At 40.0% G+C, this 15,139-nt stretch overlaps 1 protein-coding gene across 1 annotated transcript in view; it reads right to left on the bottom strand.

Moving 5' to 3' along the window:
• The window catches only part of DLGAP1 (DLG associated protein 1), a 218,325-nt gene that overhangs the window by 197,677 nt on the left and 5,509 nt on the right, over positions 1 to 15,139 (bottom strand). Inside the window, exon 2 of the mRNA XM_032790259.1 lies at positions 3,594 to 3,808. Within this exon, the coding sequence (XP_032646150.1) occupies positions 3,594 to 3,808 (215 nt within the window). The remainder of the gene's footprint in view (positions 1 to 3,593; positions 3,809 to 15,139) is intronic.

Genomic DNA, 15,139 nt, shown 5'->3' with positions numbered 1-15,139 from the left:
CCAAAGCCAAAGTGTAAAAATCCCAACATGTATTAAAGCCCATCATGAGAGTTTTTCTTGCATACTTGGGGTTGGTGGCATTGAAGTCCAATGAAGCCCTGAGTAAGAGAGAGGGCATAAACTGCATGCAGAGATTACAGAGACTTTGGCTGTAAATATCCATAACTAAGGCTAAGATTTTGTCATGGTTTTCTTAGTAAAAGTCATGGACAGGTCATGGGCAATAAACAAAAATTCACAGAAGCCGTGACCTGTCTGTGACTTTTGCTGCTGCAGCTCCATAGTTTCCCCCACCACTGTGATGGTTGGGAGCTGTGGGGTTCCCTCTCCACCCATGGCGGCTGGGAGCTGCAAAGTGACCAAATTTCCCAAAGAGAAATTGGAACACCCCAGCCACTCAGCTGAGGCGTCCCCCTCCCACCGTGTGAGGCTGTTGCCCGCCGCTGGAACCTTTGCAGGGGCCCCCTATCACTTGTTGCTGCTGTCACCTGTCGCTGGAACCCTGCCAGGGCCCCGCTGGCTGTCAGTTCCAGAGTCCTGCAGCAGAGAATGCAGCAGAGAGGCTGAAGCAGAGAATGTCATGGAGGTCTCTGGACGTCATGGATTCCATGACTTCCATTACTTCCGTGACATAAACAAAGCCTTATTCATAGCTAACCACAGGAGTGGCACCTGGTATAACCAGGGTGGATCTGTGACTGTGAGTGTCAAAATTCCTCACAGGGCACCCTTCTTATCCCCAAAGGAGGGTAATTTACTGCGGCTGTGAAGAGGGTGCAGGTTACTTTCCCCAGTCTGTCCAGCTGTATGGGCTGGCGTATAGGAGCAGAGCCTGCCTGCTCCCTGCCCCTTTTTTTCCTCATCCTAGTCATTTTATGGGTGGGAGCAGCAACCGTTCTCCGAACCATTCTCAAGATCCTTACTTCTTCACCCCTACTTCTCTGCATTGATCTATGACAGTTAGGTACAAACTAGTGCTCAGTGAATTCAATTGAAAACGTAGTTACCTGGACAATATCACAATGGCACTCTAATACTCTGACGAGATACTGACAGACAGACAGAAGTTGATCAATCTTGGTGTTGCTAGCAAGCCAAAAACACCAGTGAAATCTATGCTTAATTGATTCATGGCCTCTCAGATGAACCCACAGAACAAAAGTGGCAGTTAATAAACTGGGTTCTATTTGTAGTTTTGTCATCCATTTACTGGGGGATGGGGGTGGGGCAGGAGTCATAGATTTCTTTTTTTTCTAACATGTAGTTTGTTCTCTCTTCGCTCCCAACTTTTCCTTCATTTATATCATTTTGGTGGCATGACTGACTTCAGTGGGACTATTCATATGCTTATTAAGCATGGTGCTTAAGTGCTTTACTGGATCAGGGACAGAGTCCTCAGCATTTTGTAATACTGAGCCCAATAAAATTAAGAAGCAAGAAAGTAACTGGAATCCATTTAGATTAGGCCATGGAGCCCCAGGTCAGAACATGGCTTTGCTGCCGCAAGGGGAAAAGATGTTCAGTAACCAATTCTGCAAACTAAGGCTTCTGAAACCTGAACACAAGGCCACAGAGAGAATGTGAACAGTATCTAGAGTTCCAGGAGAGAAGAAGCCAAAGGACAGGGAATAACAGACACTGATCTTGGATGCTGAATTGCCTTGCCAACACTCGGAAAACTTTTAATGATTTCCCAGTATTGCTAACAACAGTTCTGCTCCACTGCTATTAGCAATGTTGGGAGCCATAAATTCTGAATTAGCATCTGGCAGATATTCCTGCTTCCCTGGAAATAATAATTCATTTAGAAACTTTTCACCTGATATAAATCTCGGGAAAAGTTACACTAGAGTTTTCTGGCTACTGCCACCTGTTTGCAGTCACTCCCTGCAACTGAACACATTTAACTTAATCTAACCTAATTTAATATAATCTGGTCAATTATCTTCTGAGAAATGATTGCTATGTTGGTATCTCAATGCCTCCCAAAATTATGAAGTGTACACATGTTTTCAGTCTCCTTACTAGATGCTTTGGCTCACTCTCCTGTCTCAGTTGTTGCTTGGGTACTGTTTCTTCCCCCTCTTTCATAGTGCATTGCATAGTAATCAGTAACATGTTCCCTCAATTTCCACAACAACATTTTTCAAATAATTAATTTGCGTTATTAAGGATTTTTACTTTGGGTCCCAGCTGGTAAAATATTTTACAAAATGTTATGACATTCTCACAAAGAATCTTCAGAATGAATGTTTGAAACATTAGCTAGCTCTAGTCAGATAAAACTATTTGATTTTCAGTTAGTTTGGGTCAAATTCTGCTTTGATGTAAATCAGTTGAAGTTTTGCCACTGATTTCAATGGGCTCTTGTTCTTTCATTGTTGTTGTGTGTTCTGACCCAGCACAAATGTAGATTAAATATATGTTATGCTGTTTGGGTTTTTTAAATTATACACTGAATGTTTTCTTTGGTCTTAAAAAACACAATCTATTTTGAGTGCTACTTTTAACTCAAAAAACACATTCCAAGCAAGTTAACATATCTCCAAAGCTGTTTCATCTAGAAAGCTCTATCCACAGGCTATTACCTCCTCCAGTATATTGACACTTTCCTTCTCCATTATCTGAAACTCCTTAGGGACTTTAGCTTTTGTGAAAAGAGCTACAAATATTAAACAACGGTGATTTTAGATTCTCTGTGTCACTTTGTAATTTTTTTTAATCAAAGTCTCTTTAAAGCAATTCTCAGACTATTTTTTGGTTATGGTTCTCAATTAAATAATAATGTACTTTTGGATGGGTGGGTTGAAGATATGAACTTCTCTATTTTACAATGCTCACTCTTCAGAGCTTAATGTCAAAGGATTTACAAAGACTTATTTAGGACTAATTTCACATGCCTTGCTCACAGGGGCGGGTTTATGTTTTTTGCTGCCCCAAGCACAGCAAACAGGCGGCTTTTGGTGGCGCGCCTGCGGGCGGTCCGCTGGTCATGCAGATACTGTGGCATGCCTGTGGGAGGTCCGCCGATGCTGCACCATTGGCATCCCGGCCGCCGAATTGCCACCGAAGCCGCGGGTCCGGCAGACCTCCCACAGGCGTGCCGCCGAACACTGCCTGCCTGCCTGCCACCCTCACAGTGACCAGCAGGCTGCCCCCCGTGGCTTGCTGCCCCAGGCACATGCTTGCTGTGCTGGTGCCTGGAGCCGCCCCTGCTCGCTCATGTTAAATTTTACTCACACTTGCATAAGTACATACACAGTAAGGCTTGTGGAATATGGCACGTAAGGTTCTAATTCAACAAGGTGTTTAAAGAATGCATGTAATTTTGAGCATATAAGCAGTCTCGTGGAAATCAACGAATTTAGGTGTTTTGTTGGTTTGAATCCTAAACATTAGCACCCCAGTTCAGAAAAGCACTTAAGCATGTGTTAAAGTTCACCCCATTCAGGAAATCATTTAGGAGGACTTAATTGGGACTTTAACACATGCTTAAGTGCTTTCCTTACTTGGAGTCCAGAAAGTGGAGAAAGAAGAGAGGAACAGAAATGTGTTTCTCTGAGGCTCAGTGGTTCATTCTGACAATGTCTTACTTGAGGGTGGTGAGTTCCGTAAGTGAGGGCTGGGTGGCCTTGAGATAGCTCTCCCTTCGTGCTGCGATCTTTGGCGATAGCTTCGGGCTGGTGTCTGAGTCCCCGCTATCATCGTCCCCCATTGCTTTAATGTAACTGCCACTGCGCATCCGCCGGCATGGAATCTCGTCATCTTTGCCTCGCGGAGCATACCCGGTCCATTCATCTTGGGGAACCTAGAATAATAAACACAATTCACATATTCAATATACTTTCTTCTGTAGCAACAGTAAGATTAGAAAACAGTAAATTGCAGCTGAGCTTCCACTGAAAGGATATATGACTCTGATCTTGGGTTTCTAAGTAAAGCCCAGTGGCTCCAGTATAGTTAACATATTTGCAGGGAAGAAAAGGGTCAGCCCTTGCATGGTACAGAGCGGACAAATCTAGATTCTTGAATCAGAATTTCTACGAATCAGAATCTCTTCAAATGGGTGTGTGTGTGTGTGTGTGTGTGTGTGTGTGTGTGTTCGGATCTGAACCCAATCCTAGGGTCAGGGCCAGCTCTAGCCATTTCACCTCCCCAAGCACAGCGGAACGCCGCGGGGAGCACTCTGCCACTTGCCAGTCCCGTGGCTCCGGTGGACCTCCCGTAGGCGTCCCTGCGGAGGGTTCGCTGGTCCCGCGGCTCCAGTGGACCTCCCGCAGGCGTGCATGCGGATGCTCCACCGGAGCCGCAGGACCAGCGGACCCTCTGCAGGCACGCCTGTGGGAGGTCCACCGGAGCCACCTGCCGCCCTCCCAATAACCAGCAGAGCGCCCCCCGCGGCATGCCGCCCCAAGCATGCGCTTGGCGCGCTGGGGCCTGGAGCCGGCCCTGCCTAGGGTTTTCGTTCAGGATATATTCCACACCAGAAGGCCTTACTTTCCATTTCCACTTTTGATGCATGTTAAATATAACGAAGCAGCACATATAGTTGTGTGACTCTAAGGCTGTTTTTTATGTACTACGTGTTTTATAGTAAAGTCAACCCAATAGTCTGCCTGCAGAGATGCTCCCTCCGAGTTTAAGAAGTTCAAAATGGCTGTGTCTTCAAAATCACACCTATCTACCCCTCCCTTTCTTATGGTGACTTTATATTTGTTCTTTCTCCTTGTTATTTCCTTTAGTCTAAAATAAAATTTATCCAAACATTACATTTGCTCCTTGTTTATAGAAAATCATAATAATGAGAATGTGTTATCAGACAATTTTGGAAATTCCATGATAGGGGGACCAGATGTCCCAATTTTATAGGGACAGTCCCGATTTTTGGGTCTTTTTCTTATATAGAATCCTATTACCCCCCACCCCCGTCCCGATTTTTCACACTTGCTGTTTGGTTACCCTATTCCATGAGGACAGCTGCCTTGTTCATGCCTTGCCTCCCATTCCTATTGGCCTGGGGTTACAGGCCATCATCTTGGGATGTGAAGCTGAGAAAACACATGCCTGCTGGAATAACAGCAGAAATGAGAGCAGACGTGAAGTGGAATAGGGTTACTGAAGGAGTGGTCCTGCAGTCAGTTCTTTGATTGCAGCACCCCAATTTTTCCAGATTGGTGAAATTTTAGTAGATGCTCCAAAATCATTAAAGCAAGTAGGCAACATTTTAAAGAAATAAAGTACCTGTAATCTTTAGTTTTCCCACCTATTCTTTTCTCCTTCCCTTCACTGCGATTAACATATAAAGGCAAGTTATATGGCTCACAAAATGACCATTGTATGTTATACTAAATGGATACTGTCAAATTTTAGGGGTCAAAATTTGACCTACAACAGTAGTGTCCCTCTAATAGGGATTATAATCTGTAGTCCCTTTTCATGTGGAAATTGGTGCTATATAAATTGTTAAATGTTATCCCATAATATACAACGTTCAATGCAGCTTACTGAGGGTGCATTGCTTCTTATATACTGTCTCCTCTTGGAGCACTCATGCAGCAGTTTGTTTATCCTGTCATAATGAAAAGTCAAACATTTACTTAGTTGTTTGTTAAATTTAAATTAATGTTCAGTTGCTGACTCCCCACAACCAGGAACATGACAAGTCCTGAACGCAGATAAGCCCTTTCAAATGTAACTGCAGCCAATGCAGGTCAAGCTTTATGGCATACAAACTCTGGCAATGTTGCTATAAAACATAACTCAACAAAACACTGCACCAGATGAAGAAAAAAGGATTCCACAGACCCCAAATGATTATAATTAGCCACCCAAACTAGTTGTTAACCACCCTGGTGCAGTTTTTGGTTCCTTTATTTCTTTTCCTGTCACATCCAAGACCTCATCAAATCCTGAATCCTTTTTTCACAATATTTCCAAAATTCATTCCTTCTTCCCTCCCTACTGCCATGACAATATTTCATTCTTAGGTAACATTATGCTGACGATTGCAGCTTTTTTCCTTTTGACTTCCTCCTTTCTCATCTCTTCTTCCTCCAGTTCATTCTCCTCCTTTGGTACTATTACCGTATCATTGCCTTACTGGAATTTCTGCACTGGCTCCTCCTCCTCTTCTGTATTAAGCTTCTGTTTCTCTTCCGAAGTACGCCATGGGTGCAAATCCTGGCCCTACTGAAGTCAACGGGAGTTTTGCTACTGATTTCATTGAAGTCAGGATTTCACCCCATAAGTCTACTCTTGCCTATCTCTCTGCCATAATTTCTTTTTACCATTCCTGACTGCTCCTTACTCCTTTGCACACTTCTTTCTTCATGCCTTCTTTTACACTCATCTATATCCTTGAAATAATTCCCACTTACTGTCCTGAAAACTCTAGTTCTATGAAGCTTTACAGTTCAAATGTCCACACAGCACACTGAGTTTGTTTTGTATTGTGTTGCACTCTACTGTACCTATCAATGCCTCAGGAATTTAAGCTCTCCAGAGAAGAGACATATTTTGGGTTAGGCCTAGTTCACCTATTAAACAATCCCGTGTGTATTTACATTGCCATATGAAAAAAACCCCACTCATTTAAATAAATCTCTCTTTCACCCCTCTCCTTCTGAGTAACTGGTGCGGGACTTGAGAGGAAGGTACTTTCAGCAGGAAGTACCAGATAAAGGGAAGGTGGGCACCTGGAGATCAGGAGTTAAGAAACCAAACAAGAACCATTAATTAGGCCCATATCCAGCTTTGGTTTCATATGAACACCCCAAGGACTGACTTAGAGCTGATGCCCTGAACATGATACACCTAACCCCAAATTTGGAGTTCCTGTTCATGCTCACTTCTTGTGTGTGTATATTTATATAAGTACATATCTTTTGATATTGGCTTTGACTTTGGATCCACAGCCTACAGAAATCGGGAATATTTTACACTTTTTCGTTTTCACCAGTACACTTATGACACACACACAAATCTCCTTTTCAGCTTAGATTCATGCACCTTTTCTAGGGTAAATAAAATAAAATGAATGCAGTCCGTACCCTCAGCATTTCTCAAATATACCTAGGACCATGCAAAATCACCCCTTTCCCCTATCTCCTGTGTTGGGAGGAAAGAGTTGCATTTCCAAATTGTTCATGAAGAAGTTGACACAAGATTAGTAAAATCAGGGCTTGTTGACATTGTGAATGAAAAGCTGGGTCACCTCCCAGGAACTTTACAACATATAAGAAAAGCTCAAGAAAATAGATTTCTAGTCACCCTTAGGATAAAGATTATTTAAAGTTGTATTATGTACAGTACATCTAAATGCTCTGAGGGAACATTTACCTCATAGATCTCTTCTGTTTAATTTCCATTCATTATGTTTGATTTTAGTATCTATGCTTACCTTGCTATACTAAGTTAATTAAAAACAAATTATACTGCATTAAATTAAAAACCTATGTTAATACAACATTAAGGCTGAGACTTTTAATTGGTCAAAAGTCTGGGAATTCCAAGGTACTACACATCATCCATATCTCAGCCAAGTTGTGCGCCTGTAGTTTTTACAATACTCTATGTATAGTTGAATGTAATGTTTTAGAATTTAGCTGTAATACAGATGAGATGTAGTTGTTGTGGGAACCAGAACTCTAACACAACAACTTAAGAAATTCGATGTCTTAGTGCATACAGTGCCTTTTGTCACAAAGATTATCCCAGTGGTTTAGATATTACTGAACAAGTTTCCGAAGCTGGTTGCAATGGGTTTGCCATGTAAGCTCGTACTTACACATGCATATGTGTAATTCCATGCATGAATGGGGGTCCTGTCCAGCTTTGAAAATTTAGCTCTGTGTGTGCGCAAGTGAACACAATGCATCAGATCATCATTCAGAAGTCTAGGCTCTCCTAGCTCAGTGACACAGGCTTATTTAGTGAAAAACAAGAAACAATCTTGTCAACATCCACTTTGCTGTTGCAGAGCTATTGAGATGTGAAGGTAAAGACAGAATTCAGAGGTCCAAAGGCACCAAAAAGACAACTGATTGCTGCTGTCTGAACAATTCCAGAATGGGGGAACTTGCTAGTGCAAAAATAAGAAGATAAAAAATTTCAAGTATGATTACTACACTGAGGCTGGTAGGGGAAGTCCATATTTGACAAAGAAAATGACAATATACATAGGTGCTGGAAGTAGGGGTGCTCAGGATGCTGCTGCATCCCCTGGCTTGAAGTGGTTTCCCTCAGATACAGGGTTTGCAGTTTCAATGGCTCTCATCACTCCCACTATACAAATTATTCCAGCACCCCTGACAATATGGCAAGGGGAAAAACTGAGCTAAACACAGAGTTATGTGATAACCCAGAATGTAGTAGCACAAAGAGAAGTCTATTTCAATTCATGACATTTGGGAAGTCAGGATATGATACATACTGTTCAAGCTTCAGTGAACACGGAAGTACAAAGACAATTCCACAAAAATAACCATTCATTAAAAAGGGGTGGTACTAGTTACAACTTTTTTTTTTTTTGGCTTATATAGTTTTGCTCAGCTTGCTTGCAGAAATCTGTTTAAGCCAATTTTCATTTTTGCTTTGCAGGTATCAATTTTCTAAGAAAATATTATAATATTATGCAGGTCCTGATTCACTACCACTTTACTCCAGTTTTATGATGGAGTAACTATCAATTTTAATCATGTTATACCACAGTGAAACTAACGAGGAGTCCTTGTTGCACCTTAGAGACTAACAAATTTATTTAGGCATAAGCTTTGGTGGACTAAAACTCACTTCATCAGATGGAGTGGCCCATTTCAAACAATTGAGAAGAAGGTGTGAGTATCAGCAGAGGGAAATTACTTTTTGTAGTGACACAAAGATACAACCATATTTGCTCCAATCCCTGAGACAAACACCTACAGGATCTCTATCAAGTGTTCTTAAAACTACAATGCCCACCTGGTGAAGTGAAGAAACAGACTGATAGAAGCAGAAGGGTACCCAGAAGACACCTACTACAGGACAGACCCGACAAAGAAAGTAACAGAACGCCACTAGCCGCCACCTACAGCCTCCAACTAAAACCTCTCCAGCGCATCATCAAGGATCTACAACCTATCTTGAAGGATGAGCCTTCATTCTCACAGACCTTGGGAGACAAGCCAGTCCTCGCTTACAGACAGCCCACCAACCTGAAGCAAATACTCACCAGCAACTACACACCACACAACAAAAACACTAACTCAGGAACCAATCCCTGCAACAAACCTCTTTGCCAACTCTGTCTGTATATCTATTCAAGGGACATCATCATAGGACCTAACCAGATCAGCCACACCATCAGGGCTCCATTCACCTGGCACATTCTACCAAGTGATATATGCCATCAGTACTCCAGCACTGCCCAGGTACATGGCAAACTGGACAGTCCTTAGTAAACGATAATGACACAAATCAGATATCAATTTATAATACATAAAAAACCAGTAGAAGTAGCACTTCAATGCCCCTGGCGACTCAATAACAGACTTAAAAGTGGCAATCTCAACAATACAAAACTTCAAAACAGAAACTTCCAATGAGATAACTGCAGAACTGAATTAATTTGCACTGGCTCCCCCATCAAATTAGGCCTAAAGCCCTGGAAGGATGGGTCACTACAGAAAGATATTTCCCTCTGCCTGATAGTCACACACACCTTCTTGTCAACTCTTTGAAATGAGCAACCTTGATGCACTGGCAAAAGATATCCTGGGCCACTTATATGACTAAACGTCTTGTTTATCCAGTAAGGTCCCCTAGGAATTCTTTGCTGCTTTTACAGATCCAAAACTGAACTAGGGCTACTCCTCTGATACTTATGCATTGGCCTCATTAAGCACTACAAAAGTGATTTCCCTCCCTTGGTATTCACCCCTTCTTGTCAACTGTTGATAATAGGCCACTTCCACCTTAACTAAATTGGCTCATTAGCACTGCCCCCCCACGTGGCAAGGCAACTCCCATCTTTTGACGTGCTGTATATTTATACCTGCCTACTGTATTTTCCACTCCATGCATCTGATGAAGTGGGTTTTACCTCACGAAACCTCATGCCCAAATAAATTTGTTAGTCTCTAAAGTGCCACAAGGACTCCTCGTTGTTTTTGCTGATACAGACTAACACGGCTACCACTCTGAAACCTGTCAGAGTAAAACTTTGTCACAGTGATGAATCAGAGCATTTGCACAGGGAAAAATGCTGATAAAGTAGTTGAAATTTAATTTATTATTAACTATGTCTTTATAACACCATATTTGAAAGGATCTCAAAGTGCTTCACAAACACTAATGAATTAAACCACACAACCCCCTTACATGCTAAGCATTATTATTATTCTCCCTTTGCTGATGGGTAAATTGAGGTACAGAGCACATAGGTCAATATTTTCATACCTCGTATAAAGTTACGTATCTAAATCAACACAGTACTTAAACTCTAAAATAAGTGCCCTAATTTTCAGAGCTCATTTAGAGAGTCCCCATTATAGCTGATCTAGTACAGATTTACACGTTAAGTTTAGGCAAACAAATCTGATAATTTCGGTAGAAGCTATATAAGCACAGTCTTAAAAAATGAGTTTGTGGCAGAGTGGAAATAGAACCCAGGAGTCCAGCTGAATCCCAATCCTCTATCCTACCTACTAGATAAAACTCCTACTATATATCAAATCCTTATTTTTAAAACTCAACATTAGATGTATTTCTTGTATTGCTACTTCTACATACCTTTTTAATATAAACAGTAATTTACTAAAAGTATTTCAAATCAATGCTGGGTTTTGTTTTTCACTTATTGCCTCTACTTAGGCTCTTAAAGCAAAAAGCTTCTGTGGCTTAGGAGACAGATATCATCTGCTGTCACAGAAAAATGTTTCAGATTCAGGGGAAAAAAAATATACTGAATACTCAGTCTTAGAGAACTAAAAATAAAATTGACTATATATAACCAAAAATAAAACGAACAATAATATTTCCAAGGGCCTTATTATTACATTCTCAGATACGGTGTCACATATTGCAGGGCCGGGCATCCAAAACTACTGGGGAAATGTTGAGGATAAGTGGTTATGTGAGTTTTCAGATCATTTTTTCTGACTGGGAGGTTTGCTCACCCCTGGCAACTTTTGATGACCAGCATGTATCCTGCAAGGTCAAATACTATGCTGCACGTAAGTATATGTAGATAGTGGCTGCTGCCTTTGAAGATACAGGGGAATAAGAGCTCTATACCTGAGAAAGTACCTTCACTTTTCTTTAATGTTTAAGGATATTGTAATATCCAATTGCCTCAACAATATAATTTTTTTCAGCATTAGGAATATTATACTACAGCCTAACTAAATTAAACCATCCTGCATCACATAGAATATTTTTACTTCCAGAAGAGAGGGGGAGAAGGAGGGACAGAGCGAGAAAGATAGAGAGAACAGTGGAAAATAAAAGCCAAATCCAAAGAACATCCCCTCTTTAATTAAAATCTCATTTTTATTATCAAGCTGTTAAACAAAATAATATGGAGACTAGAGGCATTTTATTTTGCAAGTGGGCTTTAATAAATTTAAAGTGAGATCTTTCATAGTGAATTTTCATTCTTTACAGAACTAATAAAGAAGAATGTGCTTTAATTAAACAAAAAAGTCTGATGAAATAGAAAACAAATATAAGGAAGAAAAAGAGCACCTAACAAAGGCCTCAGAACTGGGTCAGCTAATGAAACACATCACTTCCATTATAAGCCATCACGCAGAAATATAATGTTCCTTACAATTATGAAAAATAATATTGACTATGGTTTCTTTCTTTCTGCTCAAACATCAGCTATTAGATTTACTGTACATAAACAGACCATGCAAAACACAAACAGTCAATAGCCAATCCCTTCACTGGTTTCAGTTGCATTTGCTGTGCCATTTACATGCTCTGATCTTTATCTAAATTTACTTTGCTCTGAAAGAGACTAAATTTATCATTAGCAAGCTTGCAGTGACTGTTAAATTTATTTTCGCATTTTTTTTTTTTGTGTAAAAAGTTGGATTTTTCTTATGTATATTTCTTATGTATCTAGTGGCATTCAAGTGCTAGATTATTCATCTCTAATTCACACATTGGATGAAATTTGAAATAAACTCCAGCATGTGAGGATAAAAATATGGATTTTATTCAGGCTTTAAACAATAAAAAAGAATATTTTCCTTTCTGTTGCCTAGAATGTTTATTAACTTACCTTATTAGATGAAATATCAAACAGACTGTCTTTTTTGCAAATTAAGTTCATTATTCATCTCAATTTTGATTTGGTTTACTGCAGCTGAGAGCATTAAGCTTCTCCCTGTGCTTTGTCAATGCAATGTGGGTGACGAAGTAAACACAAGGGCTGGAGGGGAGTGGCTGGCCATCACTCAACAGTAGACTCATAACTTTAGCTTTCTATTAGTATGCAAATACTTAATGAAATGAAATCACACAACTAAGAACAATACTTAATGACGGCTCAGTGCAGATTTTGAAACCCATGCAATTTGGTTCTCTTAGCAGTTATCATGGCTATTTTGTATGTTAGAGAAAATTCAATTGCCCTTTTCCACTTTCGAGGTCTATTCTTGGCAATCATGAATACTGAATTCTTAGAACAACAAAAATGAATATCATAGCATCCTTTCAATGTGCATGTTTTAGGAGTCACTGAAATATGCAAAAAAGGAGGACTTAAGATATAATTAACACTATATGTTTTACTGTATTTAAAAATAACCTTCAGCAGTTTTCAGAAAAGCAGATATATAGGTTGTTTCCATTTAGAGAAAATCAAATATCTGCAATACTCTTGCCAATATTTATTTCAACTGGTGGGATTTTAGCAATGAGGTTCTATTTTAAAATCAGTTCATTTGACTGAAATACGTGCATGCAGCTTTACATGGGGAAAAACTGGTATTAGGTTCCTAACAGCCAAGACCAACAAGACTGAGTCAAACTGTTCTTAGCTTAGACCAGTCTGCCCACATTGGGTAATGCAGTTGTGGTGCTTTTTGATCTCTACTTCAATCTTGGAACAAGAAGCTTAATTTAAAATAGCAGAAATATTCCTTACTCCCCACCCTGAAAAAAGAGAAGCATCACTTTCAACATTTATCTCCAAACTACTGTACATGTCTCCATTAGAAATGGGTCCACATTGTAGAGTTCAGACCAGATTTAGATCTGGATCCATACTGTCCCGGAGGATGGGGTTGTCCAGAATAGGGTTCAGTTTGAGCCCATTACAGAAAGACCCAATCCACAAAATTCAGATTAGAACATCCTCAATGTTCATGGTGACCGGACAGTATCAGATCCAGGGTTCTGAGATGGGACCACATCTAGTCTGTCTTCTCTCTTAGTATCAACTGGAGTTGGAGTTGTTACCAGGCATCAACATTAACGTCTTAGATACAATCTCCACAAACACGTCTCACAGCTTCTAAGGTCCTTTATGATGGGATAACTCAAACGGCTGTATTTAATGGCCCTTTTCGATTATATACTAACATCACACAGCTGAGAGGAGGCATAAATCCAAGTGATAGAATTTTATACAGAGTGGTAAACATGCTGTTGGAATGAAAGGATGTTCAAGCAAGACGGACAGTGGTACTAAAAGTCAAACTAGAACAATGTGCTGTGTATATGTGTACAGTCAACAACACTGAGAAGTAATGGAACTGTGAAGCAACTAGTGGATGGGAAACAACAATCTCAAGTACAAAGGCAGATAAAATTGCAGTCATAATCATCAAAGAGCAGACATTGTCATAGAAGATCTAGCTAGGTATTTACAGGGCCTGCATCAGTGGGGTACTGAGCAACTAAGATGGGACAGCTATGCCAAAGACCAGTCTTTAACTAATCGTATGAGAAAGTGGTGGTTGTGAAAGTGAAATATACAGTCATGTCATTCTTACCAACTGGAATAACTAAGGTGATGGAAAGTTATTGTAGGGTAAATCTAAAAAAAGGTTGCAAGAGGAAGACAGGATTACCTAGAAAAGTTCTGCTACATTTATGGTTTATTTTCATAGGAAAGATTTTTCACTGCACAGCAAAGGTGTCTTGGATAGATACAGAATTAGGCTGAAGACTATGTATGCCTAAGTAGAAGATCTGGTTGAATTATTCATTATGAATATATTTGTTGCAAATTTAGCACCCATTTGTGAATCATTTACAAACCTATCCCAATTCTACAGATCTGCTCATTATTCATAAGCGTAAGTACACCTGTTCTTTTTGCAGTTATGCTACAGTTCATGAAACTTTTGGGATTCACAAACTTTTTCATGAATACCTGGAGATCGTCCAAATACTTGAGAATAATATAATCCCATTATTATATTTAGTGTTTTATTTGAAAGTATATTTTTCTTTTCAATTATTTCACAAGCTTTATTAAGAAGTATGAAATAGAAATCAGGATAAATTATAATAGGATGCTTCGACTTCAGCTGTTTTGCAGAACTGATAAGAAAATTGCAGCTGTGAAGGATGGATTTACCATTCAGTGGAAGAAAGTAGTGGAGAATCAAGTCCTACATATGTAAGCTGCAGCAGAGAACAAATAGCATCTCCCTTAGACATGTATGCAAGACAAGGACACATTGAGTAAATGAATTTAGTAATCACTTCACCATGACAGAAACGCAAACAAAGTTCACATGAAAAACAAGTAAAGAATGATTGCAAATTCAGATGAATGTGCACAGATAAACCCAGCAAAACAGATTTTAAACAAATTGCTATCCCAGAAGAATAAACAATTTACCAGGTGATTTAATAGACTAAATGATCAAATAATATGACAGTTCACAATACAGATTAGCACCAGGAAGTTAAGCAATAAACTTAATTTAGCCTTACAAAGAAATGGGACCAGAGAAGCTACGGGATACCTACTGAACCATCTTACAAAGGAGGTGCCTGGTCCTAAGAAAAGAAAGCAGGATTTACTGAAGCAGAAGAGTTTCTCTACACCGAGTAGATTATGGACATTGTTGATGGCCTCCACCAGGGACTAAGCCATAAGAAAAAATAAGACATAGGCTCTGGAACAAATCAGGCCCTT

This window comes from Chelonoidis abingdonii, chromosome 2 (assembly GCF_003597395.2).
Source record: "Chelonoidis abingdonii isolate Lonesome George chromosome 2, CheloAbing_2.0, whole genome shotgun sequence".
Classification (NCBI taxonomy): domain Eukaryota; kingdom Metazoa; phylum Chordata; order Testudines; family Testudinidae; genus Chelonoidis; species Chelonoidis abingdonii.
This window is presented reverse-complemented; position numbering and strand designations above follow the sequence as displayed.